Genomic DNA, 14,126 nt, shown 5'->3' with positions numbered 1-14,126 from the left:
GCAATGCTCCTGTGCCATCACCTCCGCTGGACTGGCCACGTTGTCCGAATGCCCGATCACCATTTCCCAAAGCAGTTATTATACTCTCAACTCAAGAATGGAAAACAAAATGTTGGTGGGTAGAAAAAGAGATTTAAAGATGGACTTAAAGCTAACCTCAAAAACTATGGCATAGACACAGAGAACTAGGAAGCCCTGGCCCTTGAGTGCTCTAGCTGGAGGTCAGCTGCGACCAGCAGTGCTGTGGAATTTTGAGGAGGCACGAATGGAGGACGAAAGGGAGAAATGTGCCAAGAGGAAGGCGCATCAAGCCAACCCTGACTGGGACTGCCTTCCATTTGGAATCCTATGCCCTCCTTGTGGAAGAACATGCAGGTCAAGAATACGACTCCACAGTCACCTACATATCCACCGCCAAGACACTACACTTGGAAGGCCATCATACTCACACAACGAGGGATCGCCTAAGTACAGACTGAGACTCATATAATGCAATTCATTTTATGAGTCTACATTGTCCATGTAATGCAGTGTAGATGGGGATTCAGTCTCAAACCTGTTTATCCTTATGCGCAAATATTCCAGACTAAAATGCCTACCTCTGCATGAAGTTCCTTATGACACCAGTGCCTTCAGTTCGATTATGGTGACCCACAGAATTTTCATAGTGTTTTCTTAGGCAAAGAATACTCAGAGATGATTTGAGCAGTTCCTTCCTCTGAAATTTAGCCTACAACACATGGTCCTCATTAGTAGTCTCCCATCCAAGTATTAACCAGGGCTGGCCTTGCTTAGTTTCCAAGATCAAATGGGATCTGGTGTCTTTAGGGTATGCCCCTGAATTTTCTTGAACAACTGGCAGTTTTCCTTAACTTTGTTCATTCATTACAAACCATACAATTCTGTATTGAGCCCTACAACAGTTTCCAGTTGAAGGGCTGTTTCAGAGCTAAAAGATGGCTGTATTGATATGGCTATAATAAGAAAAACAGAAACACACACACGCAGGGCTGTAACCAAGGGGGGGGGGGGCTAGGGGTTCCCCCCCCATTTTTCAGGTTTTTTTAAAAAAAAAAACTGGTTTACTCATGAATTTTAACTGGTTAGCCAAATCCCTATGAATGTCCAATGAAGTTTGTCTGTCTTGAGTGTCCACTGAAGTTTATCGATGGAGACTGATTTCTAAATTATTTTGCATTATGGAACCCTTCCCCATTTTTTTCCTGGCTATGGCCCTGCACATACGTATATTGTATGGATAAGCACACTGAAATATAGGAAATTAGATTTTTAGATGCAGTAGCTAGAAGGCAAAAGAATGTTCAAGAGGTCTGTTCAATGTAAAAGCAAAGGAATGATCTGTTATCTGTAAATTCCAAGTACCAGGGAATGGGCTGACACTGAGCCTAATGGAAGGAAAGTGATAGAATCATAAAGTTGGTGGGCCATCTAGTCCAACCCCCTTTCAAGAAGCAGGAAAATCACATTCAAAGCATCCTTGACCATTCAGCCTCTGTTTAAAAGCCTCCAAAAAGGAGCCTCCACTACACTCCGGGGCAGAGAGTTCCCCTGCTGGACAGCTCTCACAATGAGGAAGTTCTTCCTAATGTTCAGGTGGAATCTCCTTTCCTATAGTTTGAAGCCATTGTTTCACGTCCTAATCTCTAGGGCAGCAGAAAACAACCTTGCTCCCTTCTCCCTCACATATTCACACATGGCCCTCATCATGTCGCCTCTCAGCCTTCTCTTCTGCAGGCTAAACTTGCCTAGTAATAAGGCTTGTTCTCCAGACCCTTAATTTAGTCTCTCTCGTCAGCATGCTTGTCAGCATCTCTCTAACTGCAGTGCCCACCATAATCAAATTGGTAGGGCCTCTTGATGGATGGGCTGAAAGTATGTTTATCTGTAACCGTGCCTTAAGAACTGATGTATATATTATATGTTGAGGGTTAAAGGTTATCTTTGTGACCTAGACATGTATCTTTGCCTGCTTGTAACTGAGGAATGGATAAAAGAAGCAAATTCCCTTTGTTTGAGGCTCTGACATTTGGAACAGATTTCCAGCAGTCTTACCAGCTGGTAAATAAACTGGTTTTTGAAGTCTCAAGAAAGGTCTCAGTGGCTTTCTCTTCATCCACTTCACTTGGAAGCTGCTCTTCCACAGGGTCTGCACAACCTGAATAGCAGCTACTGTCACCTTCTCTTGGCATCTCTGCTGGCCTTGCATAATTGCAATGCCTTGGCAGTACAAGACCGCTCTGGGTCCCCCTGGGGGAGAAGAGCGGTATATAAATTAAATAAATAAATATACTAAATAAGGCTTTTGATGGATTTGATTATCAACAGAGGTGGCAGACCAGCAATGGATACTGTATATCACTGAGTGATAGGGGGGCTGTCAATAAAGCTTGCAGTCCTGTTTCTATGCTGTTGGCCTTCAACATCCAAGCTGTTGGTATAAATTGTTCTTTTCTAGGCAGAAAAAAATCTGGACTTTATGATTAGATTTTGATAGAGAATGAAGGCATTGAGTTGGATGGAAGTAAAGATATTTGACACTATTTTAAAGTGATGTGTAGCCCAACTATTCCTACCCATAGGCAATAATAATTATTAAAATTACCCTGCTAATAGGGGCATCAAATGCCCGGAGAAGGAACATATGGATAAGCGAAGATGAAGTATTATGATGATGGCTGATGGAGATTTGTGAATTAATTGTCAATCTGATTAGGGTGAACAAGTAGAAATATCTGTCCAACTTTAAGGAAGACTTGGGACTTGTTTTACCACTTTGTTATAATAATGAGAAAAATCTCACAATGAAAAAAAATTAGAATTAGAAAATGTCATTAAAAATAGAAATGTGACTATATGATATAAAAGTAGATTAATAAGAGAGAATCATCAGATAAAGAATGAGGTTTATAAATTAGTGATTTATTTGTTTATTCTGAGTTTTGTGCAAGTTGTTGATTCATGTGTTTCATTTTTGTGTTTACAATCTATTTTAATAGGTACTTGTAATAGGTGTTTGTAGATGTGTAGTTTTAAAAACATATAACCTTAAAAACTTGTTTGCATGCTCTATTATTATTGTGTAATTATATGTATGTATGTATGTATGTGTGTGTGTGTGTATGTGTGTGTGTGTGTGTGTGTGTGTGTGTGTGTGTGTGTATATATATATATATATATATATATATATATATATATATATATATATATATATGCATGCTTTGTTGAATTAAAAATATTTAAAAATACCCTGCTAAAATTCTAAGACATCTAAACAATGCAGTACTAAGAGAAATAAGAGTCTCAGTGAACCAGAGTCCATAGATCACTTTTTAGACAACATTATAGAGTGCTTAGGATAAGATGAGGATCACAAAGTTTCAAATCATCTCTGTCCAGTTAACGTTAAGCTGGTCATAATCTCTCAAAATAACTTAGGACTGATGCAAGAATTAAATAAAACTAATACCATGTACAGATTCCCCTCAAAAACTCCTTGTGAAAGAATTATCATGCTACAGTAAGCCAATTTTAGTATATTTTATACTATAATTTTAGTAGGGTTTGAGATGTGGACTTTTCCCCCGATGGGACAGCAGCAGTTGCTCAACTCCATCTAATTTTCTGAGCCACCTTAAGATACAGTATAAATTTTCCTGACATGATGAAACAGTTACAATTCTTTTAAGCTGTGCAAAAAGTACAGAGAAAAACAAATATAAAGAAAAAATCCCCTCGTGTCTGCTTAACAGGAAAACTCACATTTGCTTTTTTCTTGTTACATAGAAAACAAGAATGCCCCCATTTTGTAGAAAATATAAATATTTTGATTTGTTTCATGTAAATAAAATTTTATTTTCATTTTTTCCCTTTCATTCAAAAAGTAAATGTACAGCATAAATTTAAATAATATTCTCCATACAGACAAGTTTTTATTCAGACTTTACAGTACATTCCAGTACTGAAGAATACATCAAGAGTAGTGAAAAAAAAAGTACGGAAAAATAACTCCTCAAAACCACATGATTTCGCTAAACATCTGTATCTTTTCATTAAATGAATGTAGTATATTTTAACAATTATGTTGCAATACTTTAAACAGTGTTATAATACATTGTCGGTATCAAAGCTTAGAAATATTCATAAACCTCTATAAAATACAAGTTATTGGGGAGGGGATAGAATTCTACTTGACAATATTGCCACTGTTCATCTTAAAAATGGGTTAGAAAGGCATACAGCAGCATATATTGTCTTTGTGTAGCTCCTGAATGTAATATAAAAACTAAATACATCTGTAAGAAATGATGAAATTGAAGGGTAGCAACCCAATACATCTGCAGTGAGCTCTGAGTCATAAGCTCTTTGTTTAAAATAAGAATGAAATCAGATGTGCCTTTTAGTTAATAGATGTGCCTCAAATTTCCACATGAAGACTGCATGAAGGATTTCACTCCTTTTTGTCCACCAAACATGGTGATGAATATCATTCCTTGATTTCTTCATAATTCAAGATCGTACAGACAACGATACAGTTTCTCTTTTGGGAAATGAGACTTTGGAGAAAGTATCTGCCATGGTGGAAGCAGGAAATGCCTACTTCCTTTCCTTGAATGTCACAGTCCCAACAAAACAATGATTCTTAGTAGTAAATGAGAACTAAAAAAATAACCTCAAATTTTCAAATGCTGTGTTTATGTGTACATCGCATTTGGCACTAAGATGAACAGTCTGTACAGGCTGTAAACATTATCATAAAACAGGAGTTAGGAGAAACTTGTGTTTTAATTGCAGGAGGGAAAATTATGCACTGCTGATTTCATCGTTCATATGTTCAACCACTTGACCTAGAATCTCATCAACAACATCAACGTCATAATTCATTTGTTGCAAATCGAGATCAGGCATTATTGATGCCAGCAGCATTCCCACGTTAACTCGTAGGGATCTCAGCTTCAGGCTACAGAAAGATGAAAGATAATGTTGAATACAATAGTTAGAATTCTATGTATGGTGCATTTATATACAGTACTTTAGATCACTCACACCCCAAAACTTTCATTCCACCTTTTTCCTTTGTCAGTGCATTATACTACAAAGTAATATATAAAGAAGCAATATATGGAGAGAAATGGACCAAGCCAAAGGCCTGTCTACTCCAGCAGTTTTTAATGAATGGTGGAATCTATCGTGGGCCCATCTCAAATCTTTACGCTCCCTGGGGATGGGTGCGTAAATAGTACTACAGTAGAGTCTCACTTATCCAAGCTAAACGGGCCGGCAGAAGCTTGGGTAAGCGAATATCTTGGATAATAAGGAGGGATTAAGGAAAAGCCTATTAAACATCAAATTAGGTTATGATTTTACAAATTAAGCAGCAAAACATCATGTTTTGCAACAAATCCACAGAAAAAGCAGTTCAATACACAGTAATGTTATGTAGTAATTACTGTATTTATTAATTTAGCACCAAAACATCATGTTTTATAACAAATCCACAGAAACTCTTTCATTGAAGGGATGGGTGGGTTTAAATGCTGCCACTTAAGCATGATTAAGTATTCATTATGTCTCAAAAAGGATGGAGGGCAATTATGTGTGTACTGAATGTACTGCAGTTTAAAAAAAATAGCTGTACATATGAGAAGGCTCAATAAATTTAAAATATAGTACTATTGGCTTCCCCTGATGATTTAGCCTACAGCTTCCATCACTCATGTCTAATGGTGAAGGCTGTGGGAGTTGTAGTTCAAATCATCAGAAGGGACTAAGATCCCTTATCCCTGATAGAGAAAACAAACAACAAAGGGTTGTTGTATGTTTTCAGGGCTATATGGCCATTTTCCAGAAGCATTCTCTCCTGACGTTTCGCCCACATCTATGGCAGGCATCCTCACAACCTCTGAGGATGCCTGCCATAGATATGGGCGAAACGTCAGGAGAGAATGCTTCTGGAACATAGCCACACAGCCCGGAAAACACAAAGCAACCATGTGATCCCGGCCATGAAAGCCTTCCACAACACATCAACACATCGAAGAAGCCAGCCAGCCAGCCAGTAGGTGAACCGGGAAGTTCCGCAAAGGCCCTCCCTGTTCACCCGCTCGCTGGCTAGGTGCCCCGTGCGTGTTGCTAGGTAGATAGCAAGCTACCTAGCAACATGCACGGGGCACCTAGCCAGCCAGTGAGCGGGTGAATGGGAGGGCCTTTACGGCCCTCCCCGTTCACCTGCCCGCCCATGCCTTGGCTTCTTCGCCATGCCGGGCGCTGTCAGCACCGGGTGCCTGGCCTGGTGAAGAAGCCAGCCAGCGAGTGGGTGAATGGGGAGGGCCTTTGTGGTCCTCTCCATTCACCTGCCCGCGTGTGCCTTGGCAGCAACGGCGCCCGGCCTGGCGAAGGAGCGAGCCTGCCCACCTTCCCTCCCTCACTCACCCTGCTGGGCTCCGGCGGGGTGAGGAGGAAATTGGCTCGGATTGGCAGGACGCTCGGATTAGCGGGGCTTTACTGTACTATTACTACTACTACTACCACTAATAATAATTCCAATTCAGTTTTCTCGACAACATTACCACTTGGTGCTAATTTGGAATGTCTCCCTTCCTCTCCAATAGGTTGATTATGTCCCAGAATTCCCTGTAATATGCTGACATTTCATTTGACAGATATCAACATTGAAACAGTTATGATATTAATATAGATAGAAATGGAGAACACCCAACAACCTTTTTAATGTACATTTCTGGTAAAGTAGTAGAAAATGTGTACCTTTCCCCATCAGAAAAATTTACAGGATCTTCAAGACTACCAGCCACAGGGCCATTTGAATGTGAAACCACTTGTGGAACTGAAGCTTTTAGCTGAGTGACTTCTTCTTTTAATTCTTCACATTGAAGACGCAGCTGGTTTTTTTCCATTTCCAGTAGTTCAATCTGAAATGGATAAAACAACACTTCTGACCACTGTGTTTTTGAACAATGGTATTACTTAAACATGCTTAGCAGTGAAATAATTCTACCCTTATTAAGGAAAAACTATGTATTTAATGTTATGCAGTTATAAACTATTAAAAAGTGTGTATTAATATATAACATACAGGATATGTTCATTTAAATATCTACTATAATCAGAAAGATAAATGTATTTTTATGTATCCACCTGTTTTCTTTATAAGCTGAATTATGGAACTTACCTCATTCTTGTACTGGTCTTTCTCAACACTGCACTCATCCAGCTGTCTGAAAAGATCATCTATTTGCACAGCCATGTCATCGACTTCACTTTTATTCTCATTATCTCTACATTTATTGCATTCATTTTTTAAATTCTTCAGAGTATTGCACTGTACTTTCAATTGTTTTACCTCATTCAATGCTTGTTCATACAGAATTAACACCTCCTCTGGACTTCTCTCTTTAATTTGTCTTAGTTCATCATCTGGTAGTATACTATCAGTTTCTGTTGACTGATGGCACATTTCCTTTTTCATATACTTATCATTCATTTCCACCAGTTTTTGCTTTAATTCATTTAACTCTTTTAATAACGTATCACACTGCTTTTGGTAGTTTTCTTTTTCCCTAGTGGTAGACTGCAATTTAATGCTCAATTCATTTGGTCTTTTATCTGAATCCACAAATGCAGGGTCTAAAACATGAACAGGTTCTACAAAGGTTACTTCGGGTTTTGAAATGGGCAGATTATTATCTGCGTTGTCCTTCACATCTTCCTTCTTTACTTCTGATTGTTCCCTTTCAGTTTGCGTTGCTACAGTTCCTTTTGAACATTTTGCTTCAGAACAAGCATCTTTGTTTGGGGCACTCTCTGTTTCGATCTCATAGTTGATATCAGTGCCACCTTCGACTTTTACTATTTTGATATCACACTCTGCAATATCTGCAGGCTTTGGAGTACTGTTCTCTTCCAAGATGATGACATCGTCATCATCAACCTGATTTTTCTTTCTGTTTTCAAATGCTTGGCTAGTCACACGCGTGATCTTAAAAGGCAGTGGGGTCTCAGGATTAGAAAGCTTGCGTTTAAACCTATCAAAATGAAAAGAGATAAAGATAAGCATTTTTCTTTAAGAAATCTAAGCTTCAGATATTTTATTTTAATAGCAAAAAGTACGATGGAAAAATGGGAAATGATTTTCTTGGAGTTTATTTACCAACCTGTTTTCGTGGTCAGAATGAGGAGAAGATACCGGGGCATTATCTGATGGGTTTAGAGACCTTGAAATAGGTGTATTTGAAGCATCTGTATGCAATCTTTCATTAACTGCTGGAGATGTATTTGGCAAGGCAGATGATGTTGGTAAATACAATTCATTATAAATCTGTTAAAAAATGAAGTTTTGTTACAATTAGGGGGGGGGGGACTTCTACTTTGAAGACTCTCTCCTTAAAGTCCTCCGACCACCTCAGAGTGGCAATGTGTGATTACACCCCCTGCCTATCAAATCTCCACTAATTCTCTATTTTTGTTCATTATGACATTTCTGTTTAACCATTTGTTTGCTGCTTTGAGTCCCACTCGTGGGAGAAAAGTGGGATAAAAATGAATCAATAATAATCTCTGGGTTGTTGTTGCTTCCCTTGGACTCCGAATTTCATTTCCAGGCTTGAGCTCAGTTCACCTTGGTTCTATGACAACATTATTATCTTGTCTCTTGTTGACTTCAGCATTCATACTGATAATCTCTTGGACTTAGATGCCAAGCATCTACCTTTCTCTTTTAATGTTTGCATTTGAACTAACTCCATCACACACTACTTTGTGAACTGGCTTGATCTTTTCAAATGCAACCTCTGACCACTGTAATTTATTTTATTGTCCTTCTCCTGCCTAAAACAATCACATTTCTTGATCTATGTGAACTCTATAAATGTGTTGCATTAGCTTCCCCCAATCAACAGTGAAAGAGGGTTACTTCAGGCCTTCCCATGTCTTATAGAGGAGAATTGTGTGCCCTACGGGTTTGCGGAGATAACAAAAGAAAGAAGCAATATAAAGTAAAGGAAATGAAAGAAAAAACAAGTTCTGGATGTCACCAAAATGGCATAGAAGGGCTGCATGTGTCTTTCCTATGTTATATTCTATATTCCTTTCCTTTCCACTTGTTGCTCTTTGCTTGGGACTCTGCTTTTTTTTCAGTGGTAAAATTGAAAACTATCTAATCTGGTCTATCTCCCATCTCCATCTTATCTTTCTCTGCACTGGTTCCTTCCTCTGCACTCCATCCTCATCCTTCTGCTATAGCAATTTTTCCCTCTGGTCTTTTGTTGTTACATCTCCAATTCAGTGGAATAGTTGAGTATGTCCATCTATCTCACTGACCCATCAATTCTACATCCTGACTGCTGGGTATTATTTCTCATGCCTTTATCTCACAATCACACCAGAAGGACTTGCAGTTTCTCAAGTAGCTCTTGACACGAAAAAAAATTCTCACAATCAAATAATCTAAATTCACTCATGTATCCTGTCCAACTACTACACAATTTCCTTTCTAATCAATACCTCAAGAGAGAATTATGCTTATATATATTATATTGATCTTCCCTTCTTCTTGACACACTACCTCATTGGAAGGAAAGGCCAATCCAAAGGTCTCATACAGCCTCTTTAACTTTCCCCCCAAATACACATTTTTAAATATTTTTGGTTGACTAGTTTTGTCTCTAATGAAAAATGGCAAGGTTCTACTCCTTGTTTATCCTTAGTTATATCCCCTGCCCTCCTAACCTAACAAACAAAATAACTAGTCTTACCAGAAAGTAAAGCCACAACAGGAAGCGACTTCTTTTAAAAAAATTGGATAGTATATGTTGCAAGGAACAGACCAATGTCCATGCCTACCAGAGTGACCTACAGTATAGGCTAGCTTCCTCCTCCTCCACCTTAAAAACTCTCGCTAAAATAATATTTTTAATTAGACTGTGCAACAACAAAACCACATTAGGTTTTTGTCTACTCTTATAATTGGCAAACTAATTATTACTTCAATGTGACACCTTCCATATACTTGCCAACACTTCTCTACCCATCCACGAAGCCTTTATTACTCCATTTCCCCTATATTCCGTTATACTCTGTCCTTTGTTCTTTGTCCGTCCTTCCCAGAAAATTGCTTTTTTTCTGATTCATCCTCAAGACTTTATTTGGGGGCTATGGCACAATCTCTCAATGGAAGCTCATCCTAAGGTATGTTTAATTAAACTGAGGACATATTCTTCCCCTATACTCTCGACTTATTCTTCTTTCCCACCTCTTTTTCTCCCCACGTGCAGAGATTAAGACAGTCAACTCTTTGTAGCAGATGGCTGGTTACATACCTGTTGGCTAAACTCCAGTCTTTTCTTTAATTTCTCTCTGTCTCTGTATTGAGAAAAGGAAGTGTTATGGCACATACTCATCTTTCCTTCTGTACTTTGAACATTTATTTGATGCAAGTATTAAGTAAATGAAGCACATTTTGTTAATTAGGTGCTCTAGCTATATCTTGTATATCTGTGTGTGTCTAGCACCTTGCTCTTTGCCATCTATTGCTACCATATAAGAACTGCAATTTTGGCCAAACATTGATGTGCTGATTTCATAACCACATATAATTTATCTGCAGACTTGGAAGAAAAATATCTCCTAATGGAATATGAAACTTTCCAGGGACATAGCAATTGCTCTCCCAGTGTTCAATCTATGGTGAAAGTGGCATTACTGTCATGATACACTTTTAACTATATGTAGGGGCGGTTCAATCGCGAGGCAAATTAGGCAGTTGCCTGTGGCGCCATCCTCTAGGGAGCGCCATTGAGGCATGACCGCCCAGGCCCAGGCTGTCCCTTTCTCTCTCTCTCCCGCTCTCACACACTGCCCGGGCACCTGTGGGGCCTCCTCCTCCCCCTCCTCCCCATCTGCTCTTGGTGGCTCCTCGCCCACCGCGCTCTCCTCCTGCCCTGCCTCCTCCTCCTCCCACGGCTGCTGCCGCCCCAACCAGGCGCCGCCTCTCTCTGGGGACCCAGCAAACAGGCAGCATGCTCCGGAGGAGGGCGGCGGCAACGAGAGGCACGTGCGGGAGCAGAGAGTGGAGGGAGAGGGAGTCCGTCAGACAGGGGCCTGGGAGGGGGCGTGGCCTGGGCCGCACCTGGCACGAACGAGGTGGAGGATCAGGAGGCACCCTACCTTTTTCGCTCCTTCCTCGCCCGGCGCTGCATGCCTCCCCTCCCTCTCCCCTTGGCTCCTGCCCGGCTCCTTTCGGACCTTCAGGCTGGGTCAACCGGCACTGGCGCCGCCTTAGAATGAGGCCCTCTGACCACTGCGCATGCGCCATGCGGCTGCTTGGCCCCATCCTGTATCCTCGAAGGATATAGAGCGGGGCCAAGCGGCCGCATGGCGCAAGCAGCTGTCCATCTCCTGTTCCTCCCCTCGGTGGAGCCGGCGCCGGTTTACGGCTCGGTTCCGCTGACTGCCGTTCTGGCTTTCGCCCTCGAGGCCAGGTCTCCGGGCTGCCTGGCCATGTTCCCAAAGCATTCTGACGTTTCACCCACATCTATGGCAGGCATCCTCAGAGGTTCTGAGGTCTGTTGGAAGCTAGTTAAGTGGGGTTTATATATCTGTGGAAAGTCCAGGGTGGGAGAAAGAGCTCTTGTCTGTTGGAGGCAAGTGTGAATGTTGCAATTGGCCAGCTTGATTAGCATTGAAAGGCCTGGCTGATTCCTGCCTGGCGGCATCCATGGTTGGTAGGTGTTAGCTGGCCCTGATTGTTTCCTGTCTGGATTTCCCCTGTTTTCAGAGTGTTGTTCTTTATTTAGGCTTTTCCTTAATCCCTCCTTATTATCCAACATTTTCACTTATCCAACGCTTTTATTTTTCAGTGATTGGTTTGGGGGGGGGGAGGGGCTTGCCAAAATTCTGTTAGCTTACACTTGAAAATTACCTAGGGCCGGCCCTGACTATATGTACAACCCCACCTAATAGTTTTGCAGCCCAAATGAAGTCTTCAGATCAATAATGGATTAACATTTTTCAGGTTTATTTGGATCCAGGCCTTTTTACTTCCCATATAAACAGGGTAGCTGCAAAATATATAGTAGACAGGTTTGACTTAAATTTATTGGTTTCTAATGTCTGATAAATTGGACAACAAAAAGTATATGCATAAACTAGGTTTCACAACTGTGAATACACCAACATTTCAATTTCTTGGTTTTGTTTTTCTTTTTTTGGATACTTACTTTTTCTTATGTGTTTTTTCATATGGTATTAAATCATCATCTTCAGGTTCTTCAGGCACATTGCAATTTCTAATGTTTTAAAAAAGTGGTATGTTGTTATTTATTTTCACAGAGCAAACACAACTGGTCTGGAAAATCTGGGCTCCTTCTATTTCTACCTACATACCTAAACTGAGGGTCAGGGTTGTATGAGCAATACCATTTTTCTGGCAACCGATGAATTCCATCTGGAAGCTTCCTCCATTTCAGGCATGAATCACACTGAACCCAGGTTTGATCAGGCCGCTTCCTATAACAGAATACCAGTGACATGAAAGCTAGGCAAGAATGGCTTGAAGGAAAGGAGATATTTATGGGTGAAATTTGTTGCTCTTAAGAACTTACTGGGTATCTTCAGCTAACACTTCCAAGGGATAGTCTTTTTTCTTTGCTTGCATCTCATTCCAGTAATCATTCAGCTTTTCACCCAATGCATGTATTGTGAGCCTAACAAGCAAGAGGTACCGGTTTGTGATTCATCGAAACACATAAAACAAACATTCATCATTGGTCACATAAAGCAAATACTAATGTAAACAAAACAGACTGGATGGAACCAGTCTTTGTGTGAGCAGAACTCACCCCTATTCCACCCCTTAGACTTTCCCATGGAGGGAGGCAATTTGCCCTATTCTTCCTTCTCTCTTCGGTTTCTTATTTTTCCTGAAAATGTGCTATTGAGTTCTGACAATGTGATGGACAATGTTTTTCTCCTCTTCCTACCTCCAGATGGAACATTTGTTTGATTCCCAGTTTCTTCTACAAGCATAAACTATTTTATTTTCTACACGTCTTGAGCCTACCCAATGCATACATGCATGCATGAATGTGTGTGTGTATATATATAAAAAAGCACACACACAAATCTCAGAAAATTCAATGAATTAAGGAAATCTATGGTGGAATCTAGCAATGATTCAAATACAAATCTTTGCACTAATGACATATACTATGGCCATAATTAAGAAGCAAATGATACATTTATTCTTTTTAAAAATAAGGTTCACTAAAACACTCTCTTTTGTACGGTGTAATAAATGTTTACCTGTATTCATTAGTATAATCGAAATCCTGCTTATTATGGGTTGGTTTTAAGAAGCTGCATTCGATAATTCCCACTACTCCTACACCCATATTGTTTGCCTGCAAAATAAGAAAAAAATAAGTTTGTACCTACCAAGGCCTGAATCAAGAATGTGAATGGCGAATATCTGAAATATTCCTAATTCTTACTTATTTGCATAATAATATATGTTTACTCTTTTTCAGTAAGCATCATTATGATATTTGGCATTTTCACTTTAAATCTAGGAAGTAGACTATTGGATTTTGAAACTGGAGGGAGTGGTATAGGGCTTTTAGTTTAAACACCATGAAGTCATGGACAAAAACCACAATTTCTAGATAGTGGCTAAAAAGAAAGCTAATAGTAAGAAAAAATGTATCATTTCCTGAAACTTTGAAGCCATGTTTGTCGTAGGAGGATTGAAAATTGAAATAATAGTGTGTGTGTGTGTGTGTGTGTGTATTTCCTCTATATTCTGTATATGAAGATATGGTATTGTAAGTTAAAAACAAAAAATAAGGGAGTCATTAAATACAGAATCCCCTTTGTGACTTTTGCCCCATCCTGTAGTATGTATTTTTCCCTGAAATCATAATAAAAAACCAGTAACATTAAGTGGTTCCAAGTCTGTACAAACAAAATGGAAAATAAACCTTCTACTAGATGGGGGAAATCATCAGAGGTCAGGATACTGCACAGTTCCCCCAGAGGACTTTGGAGGGGCTATAGCACCCTACCGTATCCCATTAATTTCTTTTTGGGTCACAAAT

The 14,126-nt window shown here is 39.8% G+C and overlaps 1 protein-coding gene across 1 annotated transcript in view; it reads right to left on the bottom strand.

Annotated features, from left to right (window-relative positions):
• Positions 1-1,071: 1,071 nt before the first annotated feature.
• The window catches only part of morc3 (MORC family CW-type zinc finger 3), a 40,156-nt gene continuing 27,101 nt past the window's right edge, over positions 1,072-14,126 (bottom strand). The window contains exons 9-17 of the mRNA XM_062975085.1: positions 13,336-13,433; positions 12,636-12,737; positions 12,418-12,540; positions 12,252-12,320; positions 10,353-10,395; positions 8,190-8,353; positions 7,208-8,060; positions 6,784-6,947; positions 1,072-4,978 (exon numbers count right to left, since the gene is read on the bottom strand). Coding sequence (XP_062831155.1) covers positions 4,822-4,978; positions 6,784-6,947; positions 7,208-8,060; positions 8,190-8,353; positions 10,353-10,395; positions 12,252-12,320; positions 12,418-12,540; positions 12,636-12,737; positions 13,336-13,433 — 1,773 coding nt within the window. The 3' untranslated portion in view covers positions 1,072-4,821. The remainder of the gene's footprint in view (positions 4,979-6,783; positions 6,948-7,207; positions 8,061-8,189; positions 8,354-10,352; positions 10,396-12,251; positions 12,321-12,417; positions 12,541-12,635; positions 12,738-13,335; positions 13,434-14,126) is intronic.

This window comes from Anolis carolinensis, chromosome 3, assembly GCF_035594765.1.
Source record: "Anolis carolinensis isolate JA03-04 chromosome 3, rAnoCar3.1.pri, whole genome shotgun sequence".
Classification (NCBI taxonomy): Eukaryota; Metazoa; Chordata; class Lepidosauria; order Squamata; family Dactyloidae; genus Anolis; species Anolis carolinensis.
The sequence above is the reverse complement of the archived record's forward strand: the minus strand, read 5'-3'. Positions and strand labels throughout refer to the sequence as shown.